General features: G+C 37.3%; 1 protein-coding gene across 1 annotated transcript; it reads left to right on the top strand.

Annotated features, from left to right (window-relative positions):
- Positions 1 to 2,482: 2,482 nt before the first annotated feature.
- DAZL (deleted in azoospermia like) lies at positions 2,483 to 18,693 on the top strand. Its single transcript, XM_089909936.1, has 12 exons — positions 2,483 to 2,842; positions 3,017 to 3,526; positions 9,177 to 9,338; positions 9,599 to 9,690; positions 10,255 to 10,306; positions 10,745 to 10,808; positions 10,895 to 11,034; positions 12,646 to 12,717; positions 13,441 to 13,491; positions 14,394 to 14,507; positions 15,617 to 15,715; positions 18,640 to 18,693. The coding sequence occupies exons 1-12, from the start codon at positions 2,483 to 2,485 to the stop codon at positions 18,691 to 18,693; spliced, it is 1,770 nt and encodes a 589-aa protein (XP_089766062.1).
- The last annotated feature ends 319 nt before the right edge of the window (positions 18,694 to 19,012 follow it).

Raw genomic sequence — 19,012 nt, 5'->3', positions numbered from 1 at the left:
GTCATGAGCTAAACAAAAATCACCATAAGAATTGCTTATGGAATATGAAAAATAGGTTAAATTCCCTAACCAGTTAATCTTTGACAAGAAAATGGGTGACATTTTTTAGAATTCTTGAAAGCTAATCTACAAATCCAGAGAGCCCAAAAACTCCTAAGGAGAAAAAATTTTTTAAACTGTACACCTTGTCACATTACTGTAAAATTTCAGAACACCAAAGAAAAACAGATCTTAACCAGCGATTAGATTGATAGCAGATTTCTCAGTAGCAACAGAAACCAGAAGATAACAGAATAATATGTTCAATATTCTGAGGAAAAAAGACAACCGCTAACCTAGAATTATATCCAGTAGAATTATCTTCAATGAACAAGGGCAAAATAAAAGCATTTCGGGTGAGAAAAAACCTGAGTTTACCACACATCACACTTATTAAAGGAAATTTATAGAGTTTACTTCAGGCACAAGGAAAACAATGCAGAAGGAAGATCTGAGATATGCAAAGAAATGGTGAGCAAAATATTTTTACACATGCAGGTGGCTTTAAAAAACATGATGTCTAATTCATAGAAGGAAAACAGGATAGAACTAAAGTAGTGATTAATAATAGCTTATAAATTGGGAGGGGTGTGCCAACTTAAAACATCCTAAGGTCTTTGAATTATTCGAGAGGAGAGCAAAGATATTTACTTGTTTGAGACTTTGTTTACAAGTTATAATATAGTAGAAAAATCACCTTACGATATACATAGAATGTATGACTCCAAATAAGAGAAAAAGACATGTGCCCAGGTGTGTTCACACACACTCCAAAAGAAGTTTCTTTTGTTAAGTTTTTGACATTTTAATCTTCATCCTTTGCCATTCTTATTCATGGTAAACAGTATGTTATAACTTTTCATTCTGAGTTTAACTTTAAAGTGTTCTTTTCTCATAAGAATCCCTTTCAGCCTTTTACGGAAGCATCCCTCCAGGTTGGTTTTACATTTTTTTCTGCTAGGCATTCCAGTTGCACCCTGTCTGGGATCTTTTCTTGGGGAGGAGGCGAAGGTTAAGGGGAATCAATTTCTAGTTTTTGAAATCCCAACGTCAAATAAATGCTCCAGATTTAAACTCCAAACTCCAAACTCATGAAATGCAGGTCTAGGATTTTAAAATTTCATTGGAGTTAAATAATTTTCATTTTCACTCATAAATGGGATAAGCTTCCTCACTTGCTTGTCCACTGGGTGTTTTACATTGTCCCTAGTCCACTCTTTTCGTGAGCTGATGTCTCTCTGGGACAATGGCTTTTTGTAGCATATTCAGTACCAGCTCCCACCCTGAGCTATTCCAGACCCTTACCTCCTGTCCCTATACTTTCAGGCCTCAAGTTACAGAAACTAACGTTTTGCCCACACCGAAGATGACCAACTCTCCTGGTTTGCCTTGGACCTGGTCTCCAAGAATTTGGGGGTTTTCAGGGCTAAAACCAGGAAGGTCCCGGGCAAACCAGTTGATTAGTCACCCTACACTCCAGCCCTGGCACCCAGGGGCGGAGAAGAATCTGTTCAACAAGTCACTGCTCTCTGATTTTCAGTTTATTTTGATTTCTGGCCTCTTGGGATTTCCCTTCATTTCTTGAGTTTAACTGCACATTGAACTCAAGACATGAAGTTATTATCCAGTAATGCTAGCTGTTTGTGGTCAGTTTTCCGGTTACAGATGACCACCATTTTGCCAGCTCACAAAGTAACATTTTCTAACTTTTCATCAGTACCAAAGTGAAGTTGGAGGATAAAAGTCACAGTCAGTTACCCCCTGTGGATACAGGGTGCTGCAGTGGTTCCCAAAGTTATGTGACTTTCTCCACCAACTGCCCCACAGCTCTCCCTTGCTCTAGGCCCTGTTTCTCCGACCTTGAGAAAGTTCTAGAATTCTCTAGGCAGGCCTAGCTTCCTGTAAGGCCTAGAAGAAAAATTCTCCCCCTCACAACTTGAACTCCCGGAGCGAAGGAATGTTTGGCTGTTTTGTTCACTCCTACACCTTGGGTATCCGGCAAATCGCTGACCTAGATAACTATTTCTTGAAAACATGAACGTCTTGAACACCAAGTTGGCCTGCCCTAACTGGTGTTCCTTCCAATCCAACCCCATCTCCCTCAGACTTGACAGAAAGTAGTCCAAGTTTCTGGACTTCTGATGTCTCCCTCCTTGTTCTCCATATAGGTGTTTCTATTTTCTATTTCTGTTGGCATTTCAATTGATTCTGCGGCCGATGATAGCAACAATCGCCATCGATCGGGCTAATCCTGTGACTTCAGGACGCCATTTTGATCCCAGCGCCTGGACACATTAAAAGTTTGTTTTTAATTTTAACACATATTTGAGAATGCATACTTATGCCTCTAAGGCACTTTTGGGGTGATGCCTGTCTCTGTGGGTCGGTGGGCCCCTTCGTCTGGGGCCGGTGCCTGGGGCGGAGGGTGGGGGGGAGGGGCACGATGCCGGCCCGCGCGCGACCCCTGCGTGCCCCCCGGCCGGCGCAGTCGTGCCCCGCGAGTCCCCCCGCCCCCCGCCATTGGGGACGGCGGCGCGGCCGCCCATTGGCTGACGCGTCTTTCCGACGAGCCCCCTCACCCTACGCAGGAGCCACGTCCGGCGCTCCGGCCACGCCTCAGTCCCCCTGCGCCCCTCGGTCTAACCAGCAGCCTCGGCTTCTCCTCGCTTGTCCATCTCTGCTTCCTCTGTCCAGTCAAGCTGGGCGGTGGGTACGAGCAGGCCTAACAGCAGCCCCGGTGCCTGAAGCCAGCCTCAGCTCCTTCTCGAGCCCCTCTGTGGGAACACGGGCTGCCGCCATCATGGTGAGTGGACGAGGCCTGAGGGGGTCCTGAGGGCGGCTGGGGCGCTGAAGGGGGCGGGGGAACGGGAGCCGAGAGCGGGGCCACCCGGCTTTCCTGTACTTGGGCCCGGCCTGAGGGCAAGGGGGAGGCGGTCCAGCACGGTCTATAGGGCGTTGAGGGCTGGCGGAGGGGCAGGAGGCCTGGCTGTGGGAAGGGAGTGCCCGGGGCCCCGCCCAGCACGTGCAAGCCCCGCGGCTATCCCGCCACCGCAGCCAGGGTGTGGAGGGGCTTTCGGCCTCCGCCGTGGACTGGGGGGCGGGGACCCCGCTCCGCCCCACCCCCACCCTAGAAGCCTCTCTTCCCGCGCTTATTCTGAGGAGCCAGGCGGTGAGGCCTCCGCGAGATGGCGTCGTGCCTGCCGAGCACCGCGTGTCGTGGCCTCAGGGGTGCCTGTGTGCAGATGCGGAAGCCGGGCCCAAGCCACCTCGGGAGGCGGGGCCCCACGCGTCCGGCTCGGGGCTGGGGTTGGGCTTCCTGGCGGGACTTTGGGGGCGTGTCGAGACCTGGAGAGCTCGATCCCGCGGTGCTCCTGGGGCAGCCTTGTGCCTGCGCGGTGGCGGCAGCGGGGACCGCGGGGCGGAAGCTCACCTGACGCCATCATTTCCCTACGAGGTCGGCGCTGTCCACGCCTCTGAGCGGCCGCAGGTTGGGGAAGCCTAGCAGTTTTTAACCCGGGGGACACTTTTCCCAAAGAGAAACCAGAAACCTTCAACAAAATGTCCCTAGAGTATTACATGCTCTGTTGGGTGACATTTATGTGAGTTTTGTTAAGTGCATTTAGTTGATTTCACCATCTCAAGGTACAGCTCTGAGAACACTTTTGACCAACCATCAAGTCACAGGTGTATTATATATGTGTAGTTGTCGGTAGTGTAATAACTATTATTTTCTGTATTTTTAGAGGCAAAGGGAGGAACTTTATATACAATTTATTAGAACATATAAATCTTAAAGTAAAAATTTGTGATTGTATGTAACTATTTGTAATAATTATGTTATGTACGTATCCATATCAATAATTAATAATCTCAGTTACTGTAATTATTTCCAACTTTGTTCTCTCCTCTTTTTAGAGGAAAAGGGGGGAAATGCTAATAACTTCATTGATTTTTTTTTCTGATACAAAACTAATACGTTGGGCTTCCCTGGTGGCGCAGTGGTTGACAGTCCGCCTGCCGATGCAGGGGACACAGGTTCATGACCCGGTCCGGGAAGATCCCACATGCCGCGGAGCGGCTGGGCCCCTGAGCCATGGCCGCTGAGCCTGTGCGTCCGGAGCCTGCGCTCCGCAACGGGAGAGGCCACAACAGTGAGAGGCCCATGTACCGCAAAAAAAAAAAACAAGAACTAATACGTTAACTCATTGTAAGGTAATCAATGTAAGAGAGTAGAGGTCCATCTTAATCCCAACATTTAACCACTATTGAAGTTTTGATGTACGTATGCATGCCCTTTCAGATTGTTTTCAAGCATGTATTGCATATATACAGGTACATTTTATTTTATAAAAATTTTCCCGTGCTATATAATACTATCTTACAACCTGTATTCTTCACTTAGTGTAGTGGGCCTTATTCCAAAGAGAAATTTAAAATAATTTTGAATATATACTTAGTTATTTTACCAAAAATTATATATTTCTATATTACCATTACTTAATTTTACTAATTCCCTTATAATGAATAATTTGTTTACGTTAAAACAATACCATAATGAGTATGTTTGTGCAAATGTTTTGGCATGTTTATTCTGTTAATAACTTGAAATAAATTGCCAGGAGTGGAATCACTGGGTGAAAAGGTTATGCCCATTTTATAACGATTTTGAATTATGATACATTTTTCTTAGTAACTCTTGATAAAGCACGTACCAGTATGTATTCCCACTGGTGGTGTGTAGTGTGACCCCTTCTCCACACACTTTCCAATGAAAGGTATTGCAGTTTTTAAAGTTGCCAGTCTAATAACTGGAAAATATTTCACTGTGTTGATGTACTTTTTCTTTTATCATTAGTGAAGTTGAAGTTTGTCATTAGCTTTTTCCATTTCTTTTTTTTTTAAATTCTTAATCCACCTTTCTATTTGCATATTTATCTTTTCTTGGTGATTTATAACAACTCTATATTAATACATTAGTCATATAGGAAAAAATTTATAGGTGTGATAAGGAGAGACCCTTATTTCTAATTTTAATGTAAATTACTACCATGTTTCACTTTAAGCTTGATGATAGCCTAGATTTAGATCAATAGAAAATAAGATGTTTTTATTTTACTTGGGTTTTTTAAAAATTAAGAAATGGATGCTGTATTTTATCAAATGCTTTTGCAGTGGTGAATTACAGTAACAGATTTCCTAAGAATGAACCATCCTTGAATTTACAATGTAAACTGTTCTTAATTGTATATTTTTTTGTATGCTGCTAGAATTTTGCATCTCAGTGTTGGGGGCAGGGGTGGACCATCTTAACCAGATTTTGCTATTTAGATGGTATTAGTTTTATTAAATGCATTGAGAAATATTTTTCTTTTCTCTGAAAAAATTTTTAAAACATTTGAATTTTCCTTCTCTTCCACTCTCTCTCCTGTCTACTGTTGTTTCTGTCTAGGTGCGCCCCCCTCTTAGCACCCCACTTGCCCTCCACACACAAATTACCTGTTTCTTCACAGTTTGAGAAAACTCCCAGTGAAATTGACCCAGGAATTGAGTGCTCTTTCTTTTCTTAAGATTGTCTTTAAAAGTTCATTTCTCTGGAAAGTTAGTCATATCATCAAAATTTCCAAACTTACTCCTACAGAGCATTCTAATCCGTACTCATATTCCGTTTTTTCAGGACTAATGTGTATTTTTGTATTCTTGCCTTTTTCTTGCTTAGCTTTCCCAGGATTGTTTGTTTATTGTTTGGATTCCCCCTGCCCCCCAGAGTCCATTATTTGATTTACTTAAAGGGTTTTATTCTGATTTTCATTTACTATTTCCTTAATAGAATTTCCTTTTCTCTTTAATAACTACTTCTTCTGTGGATATGACACTGATGATTGCAAATTATTTCAGTTTGCTTGCATGAAGATATAATAGTTGAATAAAATGTCAAAGAGCGGACATCCCAGAAGCTTTAGTAATGATAAAGGTTTTTTTTCCAGCTTTTAGTTATCTTTGTCATTTGGTCATCCAGATATAAAAGGGAATTACTGTGAATAGCAGTGACGAGAATTGTGTATATGATGGCCTCCAAGTTCACCCCTACTTAATATTCCAGAATTACTCATTTCAGAACCCATCAACTCACTTGAAGGTGTAATTAAGAAAAATAGTTATTTCTTTCATTTAATTTACATGCAGTTTATTTTCTACATGCTGTTGGTAGGTAAGATGAATTCTTCACCAAACTTTTTGCTTTAGCCTAAGAATTCATTTGTGAAGTATTTTTAGCAATAGTTTAGAAGTAACCAAAGGTTGTGTATGGTTCTGGATTTGTATATATAAGTTATAACTGTATGTAAATACACACACAGGCAAAGTTTTAAAATCCCTATTGTTCAGGCGTCTTAAAATGGAGTACTTTCCTTACTTTAGCTTTGAGCACCATCTGCTGGCTCAGGACTAGGACGGACATAACGATGCCTTCCTTAAGACATTATGACACTAGTGAAATGATTTGATCAGTTTTATACTTAATACCTCAATTAAGCAGACAGTCAATTTGTACAACCCAACCCGAAACCAAACTTTCTATAATATCTAATGGCTTTTTTCTTTTTCGCAAATTACTGTTTAGTTGTCTCAGACATCCATTTTACTTTTGTAAATAGGATATAAGAATTAGAACTTCCGGGCTTCCCTGGTGGCGCGGTGGTTGAGAGTCTGCCTGCCGATGCAGGGGACATGGGTTCGTGTCCCAGTCTGGGAAGATCCCACGTGCCACGGAGTGGCGGGGCCCATGAGCCATGGCCACTGAGCCTGCGCGTCGTACGGAGCCTGTGCTCCGCAACGGGAGAGGCCACAACAGTGAGAGGCCCGTGTACCGCATAAAAAAAGGAATTAGAACTTCCCTCTTCGATTCTGGCAACACTATCACAGGTTTCTCAGCTGTGACCCTGTGCAAATTTGGGGCCAGATAATTCTTTGTTGTGGGAGGCTCTCCTTTGCGTTATAGGATGCTTACTGTATCTCTGGCCTCTGCCACCCAGATACCAGGTACACCCCTCAATTGTGACAACCAAAAATGCCCCCGGGCCACAAAATCTTCCCCGGTTGAAAATCAGTATATTATCATAACTCTTTATAATCTGGCACAGTTTTCTGGCCTAATGTTATACCTCTAATTTAAAATACATTTATCCATTGTGGTTCACAGACAGCTAATATTATAAATAGTTTGTCAGATAAAAAGGTATCCAAAGTTCATCCACAAACGAACGGAAAATTGAGAAGGAGAAAAGTCTATAAGAATTTCAGAACCGCTATTTTGTTTTATTCCTGTTTTGGGTTTTTGAATGTGAGCTAATTGAAAGAGATTGGTAAATTGTCTGTCACGAAGGGAAATCTAGTCAAATTTCTCGATAGTTCAAGGTATGTGACTTATGTAATATAGTCCCATTTAGAAAAAAAATAAAATTATAAAACATTTAAAAATGGAAAAGCTTTAGAAATAGTTTTTACTTTCTCTGATTTTATTGTCTTGGAATATCACTGTACCATAGTTAAAGGAAAGAATCAGGAACTATTCAAACAGAAACACTGAATAGCAAGTAAGAACACAAATTAATAGAGAAAAGCCCAAACACTCAAATTTGGTAATTTAACAATTTTGATTTCATAGCTAATTAGTACAGCAGCTTGTAGAATCTTAAATTTATCAGTAATTTCTAACACTTAACAAAGTAGGAACTCTACCTGCTTTTCATTATTGTAACTAATTTCTGTAAAAATTATTTTGCTTATCTTTTAAAAAATATGTATCGGTTGGTTTCTTTTGTCCTTGCTTTTGTTTTCCTTTATAAGCTGAAGTGTAATAGCTATATCTCTCTCTTGCAGCCTTTTATATTTACTACTTATAATCAATAGGCACTTCATAAATGAATTTCAAATGAGCAAATGTGCCATAAACTAGTTTCCTGAGGTTCCAACTCAAGTTAGTTGTTAATTAATAGAGTATCTACAAAATAAGTACATAAATCGTAAAACCAGGAAAGAAACCTTTCTTTAACCTATTGAAAATAAATTCAGATACCAGGATGCTAACCGTATTGGCATACCACTTTATAGTTTACAAAACGAATTCACAGATGTTATCTCACTTCATTCTCAAAGAAGTTTTCCAAGAGATAAATAACTGCCAAGTAAGTGATTTATAACTTAGTAAGGGACACAAATGTCTGACTAAATCAATTTTTAGATCTCCTGGCTAAATCAGTTTTTGTTTCCGAAATATGTATTACCAGTAAATTCTGATTCAGAAAAATCTACATTAATCTCAGTGTGGGAAGCCTAAAGACAGAGTTCTGACCAGAATTCAGAAAAATAATAAGTTTCTTGTGTGGGTCTCTGAAAATAAAGATGATATCATTTGTATCTATCAGCCCCTTGTGAAAATTAGAATTATCAGTAGGACTTATTTGGTATTATTCAAGAAGAAAAACATTATTTTAAAGATGCTATGAACACCCTACCATTAGGGAAGAGGATTATAAACCCTTTTTTTTTAAGCAGGAGCTATGATATGTGAGCAAATGATGTTTTCATGATCCATTTCCAAAGTAAAGCAGGCATACTAACACAAGGAGTGTTAAAATTATAAAGTCCGTGTTAGTTTTGGTGAATAGGAAGATGAGGCAAAACAAATTGGTTTAAAACTTTCTTGTTTCCTTTTTGATGCAACTTTAAAAAAAAATGGTATCTTTAAAACCATACTTTTGAATAAGGTACTCAGAAAAATGAGAAATTGCTTATTGACATACAACAGGATGATTTTAGTAACTTTACTTTTTACAAAGCTGAACTTTCTAATTACTTAACCAGTTCACGTAGGATTTCACAAACTCAATATAAAATCAGTATTCTGCCACAGCACTGTACCAGGGTAGTGGTGAGTGACACTGGGTTTGAGAAAGTACTATATACCCTTCTGTTAAAATTTCATGCTGATTACCCTAGACCTTGAGCCTGAACTAAGCTATATTGATGACTAATTTACAATGAAAGTAATTTATATGAAAATATTTTGTATTTTAAAAACATAAATTATATTTCATATCATCCGTCATTTTAGCCTGTATGTCTAGTGGTGATATCTGCTTTCCAAATTACAGTCTGCTGCAGATCCTGACACTCCAAACTCAACCATCTCCAGAGAGGCCAGCACCCAGTCTTCATCAGCTGCCACCAGCCAAGGCTATGTTTTACCAGAAGGCAGAATCATGCCGAACACTGTTTTCGTTGGTGGAATTGATGTTAGGGTATTGTATTCATGTTTCATTTATTTTAAAAAGTATTTTGTGAATAGTGGGATTTGGGCCCTGTTGTAAACATAAGGCTTTTTGGGGGGATTGTTTTTATGTTTAACCTAATAGGGACTAAAAATACCTTTGACAAAGAACTACAGGTGGTTTGGGGATACGTGGAGGAGATACTTGCACATCATCAAATCTTCTTTATAGTATAATTGAAAATTTTGAATGTTGAATTTTTAATCTTGAAGTCAAATTTTTCTTCATAGATGGATGAAACCGAAATTAAAAACTTCTTTGCTAAATATGGTTCAGTAAAAGAAGTGAAGATAATCACTGATCGAAGTGGTGTGTCCAAAGGGTAAGTGAAACATATGTTCAATATAAATTATAATAAATATCTGAACTATAGTATCTATAGAGTTTCAGAAAATAAAATTTCAAATCTGGTATTATAACATTTGTATAAATGTAATTTGTTACTTTGTAATTCCTTTCATGTAGAAGATAAAAGTTTGTTGCCAGCTCTTTTATTTAATCATTTGCCTAGTGTTTGTATTTAAATGTTTCCCATCTTCATTTGTTTCACTTAAGTGGATTAATCAGTTATATTGAAGAATTGTTTTCTTCACACATTTCACAGTATCTTAAATTTTAACTATCTTACCATAGATAGTAAGTTAAATTCAGGTTCATAGGTATGACTTTTCTGTTAATCTTTGTGCATTCTAATACAAATGACCATAGGAAAATAAAACAGTAGTATTTATAGAGGATCTATCATGTACGTCTTACAATTATTTATCTCAGTATATTCTTCATCCTTTATCATTATTACTTCTGTCAGTTATTTCATGGAATAATGAAGTTTCAAACCATGTACTGTTACGGTAGTGATTTTATACTCATTTATTTGCCTTTCTAGCTATGGATTTGTTTCATTCTATAATGACGTGGATGTGCAGAAGATAGTAGAAGTAAGTAATCTTCTTTTGGGAAAAACTCTCTTAATTACCTTATGGATGCAGTGTTCAGTATTGTTTTTGAGTCCTGAATATTTACTTAGTCTTGTATAATGTATAGAAATAAATATACTTTCTGTTTGAAATCCAGACTTAGAATAATCTTACATAACTTGTGAGAGCCTGTTTATTTTTGATTGGGCATCCAGCCTCATGATCCAGAGACAGGAAAGATAGTAAAGGTTTTTGATCAAATTCCACAACACCTCTCAACATTTGATTAGAGTAGTGAAGGTAAGTAAGGTAGCTTCAGGCTGATAAATTTTGATTTGGTATGTTTTTAGCACTGATCTTCTCCGACAGTAGTAATTTTAGAGAACTTGCGTGTTTACCAAAGTCTTGGAAGTAAAGATTTAGACATTGATTCTAGTTTTGTTACTGTTTTATTTTCAGTCACAGATAAATTTCCATGGTAAAAAGCTGAAACTGGGCCCTGCAATTAGGAAACAAACTTTATGTGAGTAAAGAAAGGAATTGTTCTCGTTGACATGTGTAGCTTTTCAGAGAACTAAAAATAGGCTTTGTTTTCTTTTCTTTAAAAAGGTGCTTATCATGTGCAGCCACGTCCTTTGGTTTTTAATCCTCCTCCTCCACCACAGTTTCAGAGTGTCTGGAGTAATCCACACACGGAAGCTTACATGCAGCCTCCAACCATGATGAGCCCTATTACTCAGTATGTTCAGGTAAGAATTACCTACATTCCTGTTTTTTGTGTGTATGCTATTAGAAATCTTATACAATGAGATGGGGGCACCTTAAAAATTAAGCCAGTCTCACTTCTTACCCTCTGTGGAATTACGTCAACAATTTCCATAATAAGTGACAATATTATTCCTGTTTGAATATTTTTGAGTGACGGGACATCTGTTACTCCTGTTAGAAATCTGTCATTCTTAGTGTTACTTTTTTTTTTTTTTGGCGGTACGCGGGCCTCTCACTGTTGCGGCCTCTCCCGTTGCGGAGCACAGGCTCCGGACGCGCAGGCTCAGCGGCCACGGCTCACGGGCCCAGCCGTTCTGCGACATGTGGGATCCTCCCGGACCGGGGCACGAGCCCGTGTCCCCCGCATCGGCAGGCGGACTCTCAACCACTGCGCCACCAGGGAAGCCCAGTGTTACTTCTTATACTAAGCTAAAATCTGCTTCTATATAGTTTGTAAGCCTTTATCTTAGAACTGATGGCTGTAGCCACATAGAATATATCTTTTTTTTTTCCCAGATAACTCCTAGAATATTTGAAGGCAGCTTTCCTCATGTGTTTGTTTGGTTTGTTCTTTTCTAGGGTCAGCTATTCTTTATTTGCAATGATTTCCAGATGCCTTCTCATATAGATTGTTGATTTCTGGATGTATTATGGTTCTAGAATGGATAAATTTCTGGTGACTTAACTATATTTGTAAACTCTATGAGTTTCTGGCATATAATTTGTCTTGTCTTGGTTACTTTAATATTTGAAGTGGGATTTGGAATACTTATCTCCCATTGATAATATTTATTTTCTTCTTAGTTCAGTTTACTTTCTTCAGTTTAAAAGACATTTTTAGGAAAAGAAAGAAAATAATAGTGAAGTAGTTCTGCAGTGTCTCTCATTTGTTTACATTTTCCATCTACCTGAAGTGTAGGATATATCTTTTTATACTTTTCTTAAAACACAGATAGAAGAAAAGCCCTACTTGTTCCTAACATTTACCATGAGGTATTATTACCTATTCTGGTATATTTATGTATGCTACTACCTAGATATTTTCAATCAATAAATACCTTTTGAAAGATACAAGACATTGTATTGTCTTTTTTCTAGTTTGGGGTAATAAACTGCCCTTAACTTTTAGAAGTGAAATACAGAAAGAGCCAGAAAGTCTGTAGGAGGATCCCACGTTACCCCGAAATACTGTCAAAGGAATACAAAACTGCTTAAAAGTATTTTTACAAAAAAAGAAAACACATATATTAATACAACTCTAACATGGAAATCTATTCTGATAGAGTCTTATCATCATGTAAGAAAGAACTTCTGGATGGGAATAAATATACAGATAAGGTAAACTTAGGCTGGCAAAATCAGTCACTCACCTTATTTATCTCTTCCTTCTCCCAGCCCAAAAGACTAACATTTGACAGAGAATACTTATTTCTTCATGAAGCCAGTCACTCAAATAGAATCTTGCATTGTATATGAAAAAACTAAGATTTCCTTATTTTCATATTTTTGTTACATTGGGAATAATATTCCTTCTTTCTGATTTTTAAAAATATATCTCGTTCATTCATGCTTTCTGTAAAATTTATTTGCAGGCTTATCCTCCTTATCCAAGTTCACCAGTTCAGGTTATCACTGGATATCAGCTGCCTGTTTATAATTACCAGGTAATTTAAGAGGGATCAAAATGATTTACATTGGAATATTATTGAGGCCTTTATTTATGTAAATTTCCCTAATAGTTTGTCATTTAAAGTAGTTGAGTGTGCTTAAAATTTAAGAAAAAAGTTGGAATTAGTCTAGAATTAGGGCTTCTCTGTTACTTAGAAATAAGGGAATGAACTTAGAAAGAAGCTTTTGACAGGAATGAGTTTAGGAAGAAGCTTCCTCTTGTACAAGATTTGGTGTCCCCTTCTATATTTCAACATGTGTCCTTCATCTTTTCTGTCAAATAGCTGAAACATCCAGGCTGACTTTTATGAGTTTTTCTAATGGCATAGGTTGAAATAAAATGATTACTCAGTTCTTAGAGCATTGAATTCCAATTATGTTTGATAGTGTTTATTTTAGCTGGCTGCTACAATAGTAGTTCTCTGAATTTCTGCCCATGGATATGACCATATCTATGGTAATATATTCAAAGAACTGTATGTTTGAGTTTTCCTGTAGACCAACTCCAGAAAATTGAGAAAAAGATGGAGTTTATATATGAAAGTAACAATAAAATCCTTAGGTATCAGAAACAGAAAGTACTTTATTCTTCCATTTTGTTTCTTTTATTACAACAAGGTCAAGGAGCCAGCATGACAGATACCTCAACATTGTCTATCTCATATCTTTGTGAAAATGTGAAGGTATATTTAAATAATTATTTCCTTTTTTTTTCTAAGATGCCACCGCAGTGGCCTGTTGGGGAACAAAGGAGTTATGTTATTTCTCCGGTAAGGTGAATTAGCAAAACATGTACTTCCTATTTTAAAGTTTTTTACTGTTTATTATATATTTTAAAGTATTTTACTGTTCAGTTATTATATATTTCTTGACCTTTTGCAATATCAAGTATGCCTAGAAATATTTTAAATGCTCTTTTACATTATGTGTTACGTTTTATTTCTTGTCAACCCAAGTATATACTCCCATGGGAGAAACTGTGCTTTTTGTTTCTCAGGTTGTTGTGTGTGTACTTAAGCAATGGCTGCCCTGCATACAACAAGTGCTCAGTTACTTGTTGATAGAATATGTAATCAAGAAAGGTAGTTATTTAATAACTATGCTGATTCTAACTCCAGGGATTTAGAATTAGTATTGAATCTGCCTCTAGTTTTCTTGCCATAAAAAATGTGATGAAACGAAGCAAAAATGTTTTGCTGTCAGTACTGTTATATGTTATATAAGAAAAGGAAAAAAAAACAAGAGAGGGTGCTACCTCTAAAACACCTGAGCCTTTGTTACCTTCTGTCTTTCATCAAGATTGGATATTCGAAGGATATAGTATGAGCTGAAATTCTCAGGCACTAGGAAATTCCCTTCTCATTCCCTTACTATATGTTGGAGTTTCTTTTTCTTAGGGAAATTGTCCTAATTCTGATTGTGTTGACATTTCAAAATAAAAAATTGCCTTATTGCATTTCAACTCTACAGTGTGAAATAGTTTCTGAAATAATGTAATTGAACTTCACAATCCACATTTAGACTTTCAGTGTCAGCTCACCATTTTGAAGAATAGATTTAGAAATGTATCTAATGTACATCTCTTTAATTACACTTTTATCATTTTAAATGTAGACTTATACAGCCGTTAATGTACATCTCTTTAATTACACTTTTATCATTTTAAATGTAGACTTATACAGCCGTTAACTACCACTGTAATGAAGTTGATCCAGGAGTTGAAGTTTTGCCAAGTGAATGCTCAGTTCATGAAGCTACTGCATCCTCTGGAAATGGCCCACAAAAGGCAAACATCTAATTTTGCTTATTAATATTTATATTTTTATTGTTTTTCAGGTTTTAATAATGGCCATTTGAGAAGCAAGCATCTTTGCCCAAATTTAAATACGTTACAGAGCTTGAGTCATTGACTAATAACTTTGCAATTTACATAAAAGTTAATGAAATTTTAGGCATCCCCAAACTTTCAGTGTGTATATATAGTTGCTGATTCAGTAGTCCTTCCCTCTGTTCTGTTTTCATTGGGGTTTTTTTGTTGTTGTTTTTTAACCGTAGTTTAATAAATATTGTATTAACATGATTTGGTGGAGTGGGTTGGTTTCCTCAAGAATCCTACTCTTCAAAAGAGGAATTAGTATGAATTATATCTACTTTGTCTTTTGCCAATTTAAACATTTATTTAGCTAAATAATAATATACAGTTATTTACGGTATTCTCTCCGTAACATTATATATGGTAGCAGCTCTCAAGAGTGGTGGAGCCACTAGTAATTGAAATATTAAAACAGGCAGAGTTGTTTCTTTTTTATCATTAGAGCAGATCCCTATAATAACAGTGCCCTCACTCTTGAATTCTGTGTTTTCTTGTATGGGTGAGAATATGGAAGTAATTGATGTGATTGGAATGTGTATAATAACATAGGATGATTCCCATTGGAGTATGTGTACTTCGTTCATGTGTTTCTCAGTGGAAAGATGTTGAGAACTACTGAACTGTGGGGTGAAAAAATTCCCAGATTTGTTACACAACTTAAAATTTGAAAAAATATCGAAATAACTTACAGTATAATTATATTACCAAAGTTTAACCTAAATGTTTCTTGAAATGTTGAAGTTCACTGTTTTTTATCTAACAGGAAAAATTAAAGAGGCTTAAGCAAGTATCTTAGGGCTTGACTAATTGAGCTTTTTAAATCAGTCCTCTATCACTAAGTTTCTGAAATAATTCTTAAATTTGGTACAAAAGTTACACACTAAGTGACATGTGGCACGTATTACAAAATTACCTGAGAATTCTTTAGAAATAAGTGTATGTGTTCATTAAACTTTTTCAAAAAGCTTGTTCCCAGTGAGTAAAAGGAGGAATAGTCTTTACCGAAAACTTCTGTGTTTCAGAAGTCTGTGGACCGAAGCATACAGACAGTGGTATCTTGTCTGTTTAATCCAGAGAACAGATTGAGAAGCTCCTTTGTTACTCAAGAAGAGTACTTCAAGGTATGAAAGGAATAGTGTACAGGATAAAAAGCACACTTGTCAGCCATAAAGTATCTTTTTTCTGTGGTCTATATATTTTGATACTACATAGAGCATATATCAGTAATTGAACTGTTAGCTTTTGACTGTAACCCAGTAAATCTGTGAGTGAGTTTTAAGTGGCAGTGTATTCTAGCTGCTCAAATCTTGATATAGTGTAGTTTGCCCTTAGGGAAGATAATCTTTAGCAGAAGCCTATACTGTAATTGATAGGGTTCATGAGAGTTGAATGAGAATATTGGCTTGACCAAATAGGAAAAGAGAAAATTTTAGAAAGAGAAAGCAAAACTTAAGAGTACGTAGGTATTGGACTAAAGAGAAGAAAAGAAATTGATCACTCAGATGATGCTTGAACCAACAGTGTTTTGGGGGGGAGAAAAGAGGTAAAATGAAGTAGTAAAAAGAGCTGAGTAGAAAGAAATGGAAGTTGATTCAGAGTTGGTGAAGTGGAGAAGAATATGGGTGTTTGAATTTAAGGAAGTTCTGGTTTCTGATCCTGGTTCTGTCACCTTGGACAAATCATTTAAATCTTGTTAAGGCTCCAGTTTTTACAAGTCTGAAATGAGTCTCTAAGATCCCTTTAAGTTGTGAGTCTCTGAATATGGAAAGGAACCGGTTGCTTCAATGGGGGAAGAATACTGTGCTTTTTAGTAAAGGGAAGGTTTTTGTTGTTTTTTGTAACAGGTTTATCGAGATAACGATTTTCATACCCCACAGTTCACCCATTTTAAAGTGTGCAATTCAGTACTTTTTAGAATATTAACAGAGTTGCGCAACCATAACGACAATCAATTTTAGAATATTTTAATCACCCCCAAAATAAAGCCCCTGCCCATTAGCAGTCACTCTCTATTCTCTCAAACTCTCTAGCCTTAGGCAACCACTAACCTCCTTTCTTTAAGAATTTGCCTGTTCTGGATATTTCATATAAATAGTATAATATGTGACCTTTTGTGAGTGACTTAAACTTAGCGAAATGTTTTCAAGGTTCATCAGTGTTACAGCATGTATCAGGACTTCATTTCTTTTTATTTATGGATCTGCCACTTTGCGTGTATCCATTCATCACTTATTTGATAGACATTTGGGTTGTTTCCACTTTTGGGCTCTGATGAGTAACGCTGTGAACATTCGTGTACAAGTTATTGTGTGGATATACGTTTTTATTTCTCTTGGGTATATACCTAAGAATGGAATTGCTGAGTCACATAGTAACTATGTTTAACTTTCCAAGGAGCTGCCAGAATTTTTCTAAAATGCACCATTTTGGAACCATTTGTAAGCCATTGCTTTGTATCTTAAAACAGGGAAAGGAGAATAGCTTTTTCCATCTATGAATGGAAATTGGATAAAGCTTAAAGTGTTTTTAAAAGGAATACTTAGGAGTTCCTTTAATGCAGAAGGCTAGAGCTGTAGCAGAGTTAAGTTCTTAACCCCCTTCTCATTGGGGAGTAAACCCATTCATTTAAAGTTGATCTTTGTTCTCTTGTTTCATTCTGCATAAGACAATTTAAAAGGAAAGAACTGGGAGCTGTAGGACAGCTTACTTTTGCCCAAGGTTCTGCAGGTTAAATGGGTAGTACTAAAGGATTTGTTTGCAAAGCAGAAAATCTTTAACCAGCAAGTCTTTAAACTTGAATTTTTACCTGGTATTAAAAGTTTCTCTTTGAACCTTCCAAAATTTTCTGCTTCTCTGAGCTAAGAGTTAGAAGTTGTATAGCATATCTAGACCTACTTTGATTAGCTAAATGTTGTTGTTTTAATTGAATTAGAATGCACTGAGGCGGGATATACACTGTTGCCATGATAAATTCCAGCTCCTTCATAATCTTTCATATCCTGCCTGATCTCTGAAGATACTTGAGTTTGTGACCAGTTTTCTGGGCTTTAACCTAAATAGGATATTACCCTGTTAACAGATTACATAATTTCCAGAAGTCACCCTTCTTTATGTGACAATGGAATTTAATCCCTAGGAACAGGGCACAGTTAAGCTAAAAGTGTAGAGAAGAAATACTATTATTATGTTATTGCTGGTTTACTCAGCTCCATTCCTCTTTGTAAGGCCTCATTTCTTCTATCTGCACATCTGCAAGCAACATAAAGTGAAAGGAAATTTTTGCATATATTTTTATTTTTCTATTCATTTCCTAAAACATTATATATCGGGCTTCCCTGGTGGCGCAGTGGTTGAGAGTCTGCCTGCCGATGCAGGGGACACGGGTTTGTGCCCCAGTCCGGGAAGATCCCCACATGCCGCGGAGCGGCTGGGCCCGTGAGCCACGGCTGCTGAGCCTGCGCGTCCGGAGCCTGCGCGTCTGGAGCCTGTGCTCCGCAACGGGCGAGGCCACAACAGTGAGAGGCCCGCGTAAAGCAAAAAGAAAAAAAAAAAAATTATATATCTTCATTACAGGTTAAGAATATGCCTTTAAATATGCCAAAACTTCTATCTTTTAACCTGAAAGCATAGGGTTTCAGATTGAAGTGGATTACTCTTCTCGAGCCATGATTTCTGTCAGATGTATTTTAGTAAAAATAGGACTTTTAAAAATCTCATGTGCTTTTCACCAGCTGTCTTTTGGGGACATCACTGCCAAATCATGAGTTAATGTACATAAAAGGGTATTGATTCTAAGTCCTCTTTTTCTGAGTTACTCATACTTCTTTTTTAACTAAATTGTTGAATAAAACTGGTCATTGGTACATTGGTTATTGCAAAGTTCAGGAATGCTTCCCCAAAAGGATCACTTTTCTTTCATTATTTATAGCGTTTAAACCCAAAATAAATGCTTTTTTAAGTACAATATTTTTCAACTGTCTTAGGTGATAATGGTAATAGGAATTTTCAGTGAAGTAAAATGGAGCATTATTTCTGTCTTTTCTAGGATAAACGAGTTCATCACTTCAGAAGAAGTCGGGCAGTGCTTAAGTCTGTTTGATCCTCTGCTAACTTTCTAGTCTCACAGGAAGTTGGAGGTTTTGAATAGTAAGAAGAGACTGAAAGTTTTTCCCACTATTTTAGAGATTTAATTCTGAGTTTTGATAAATCACACTTAGATTTTCTATACAAGTTATATTAGATTGCCTAGTTTTATTTTACGTTAGAACTGTTTTTCATTAGACATTTACTTAGAAACTGGTTCTGTGTTGAATATATGGTTAAAAGTAAAAAAAAATTGAGACTGAAAGGAATAACTTTAAGATTTATCTGTAAGGATTTTTTTAATTGACATTTTAAGAGTTTAAAAGCAAATGCTG

This window comes from Delphinapterus leucas, chromosome 4 (assembly GCF_059928025.1).
Source record: "Delphinapterus leucas isolate spDelLeu-1000000601 "Yukka" chromosome 4, BTC_Dleu_Yukka2, whole genome shotgun sequence".
Lineage (NCBI taxonomy): Eukaryota > Metazoa > Chordata > Mammalia > Artiodactyla > Monodontidae > Delphinapterus > Delphinapterus leucas.
This window is presented reverse-complemented; position numbering and strand designations above follow the sequence as displayed.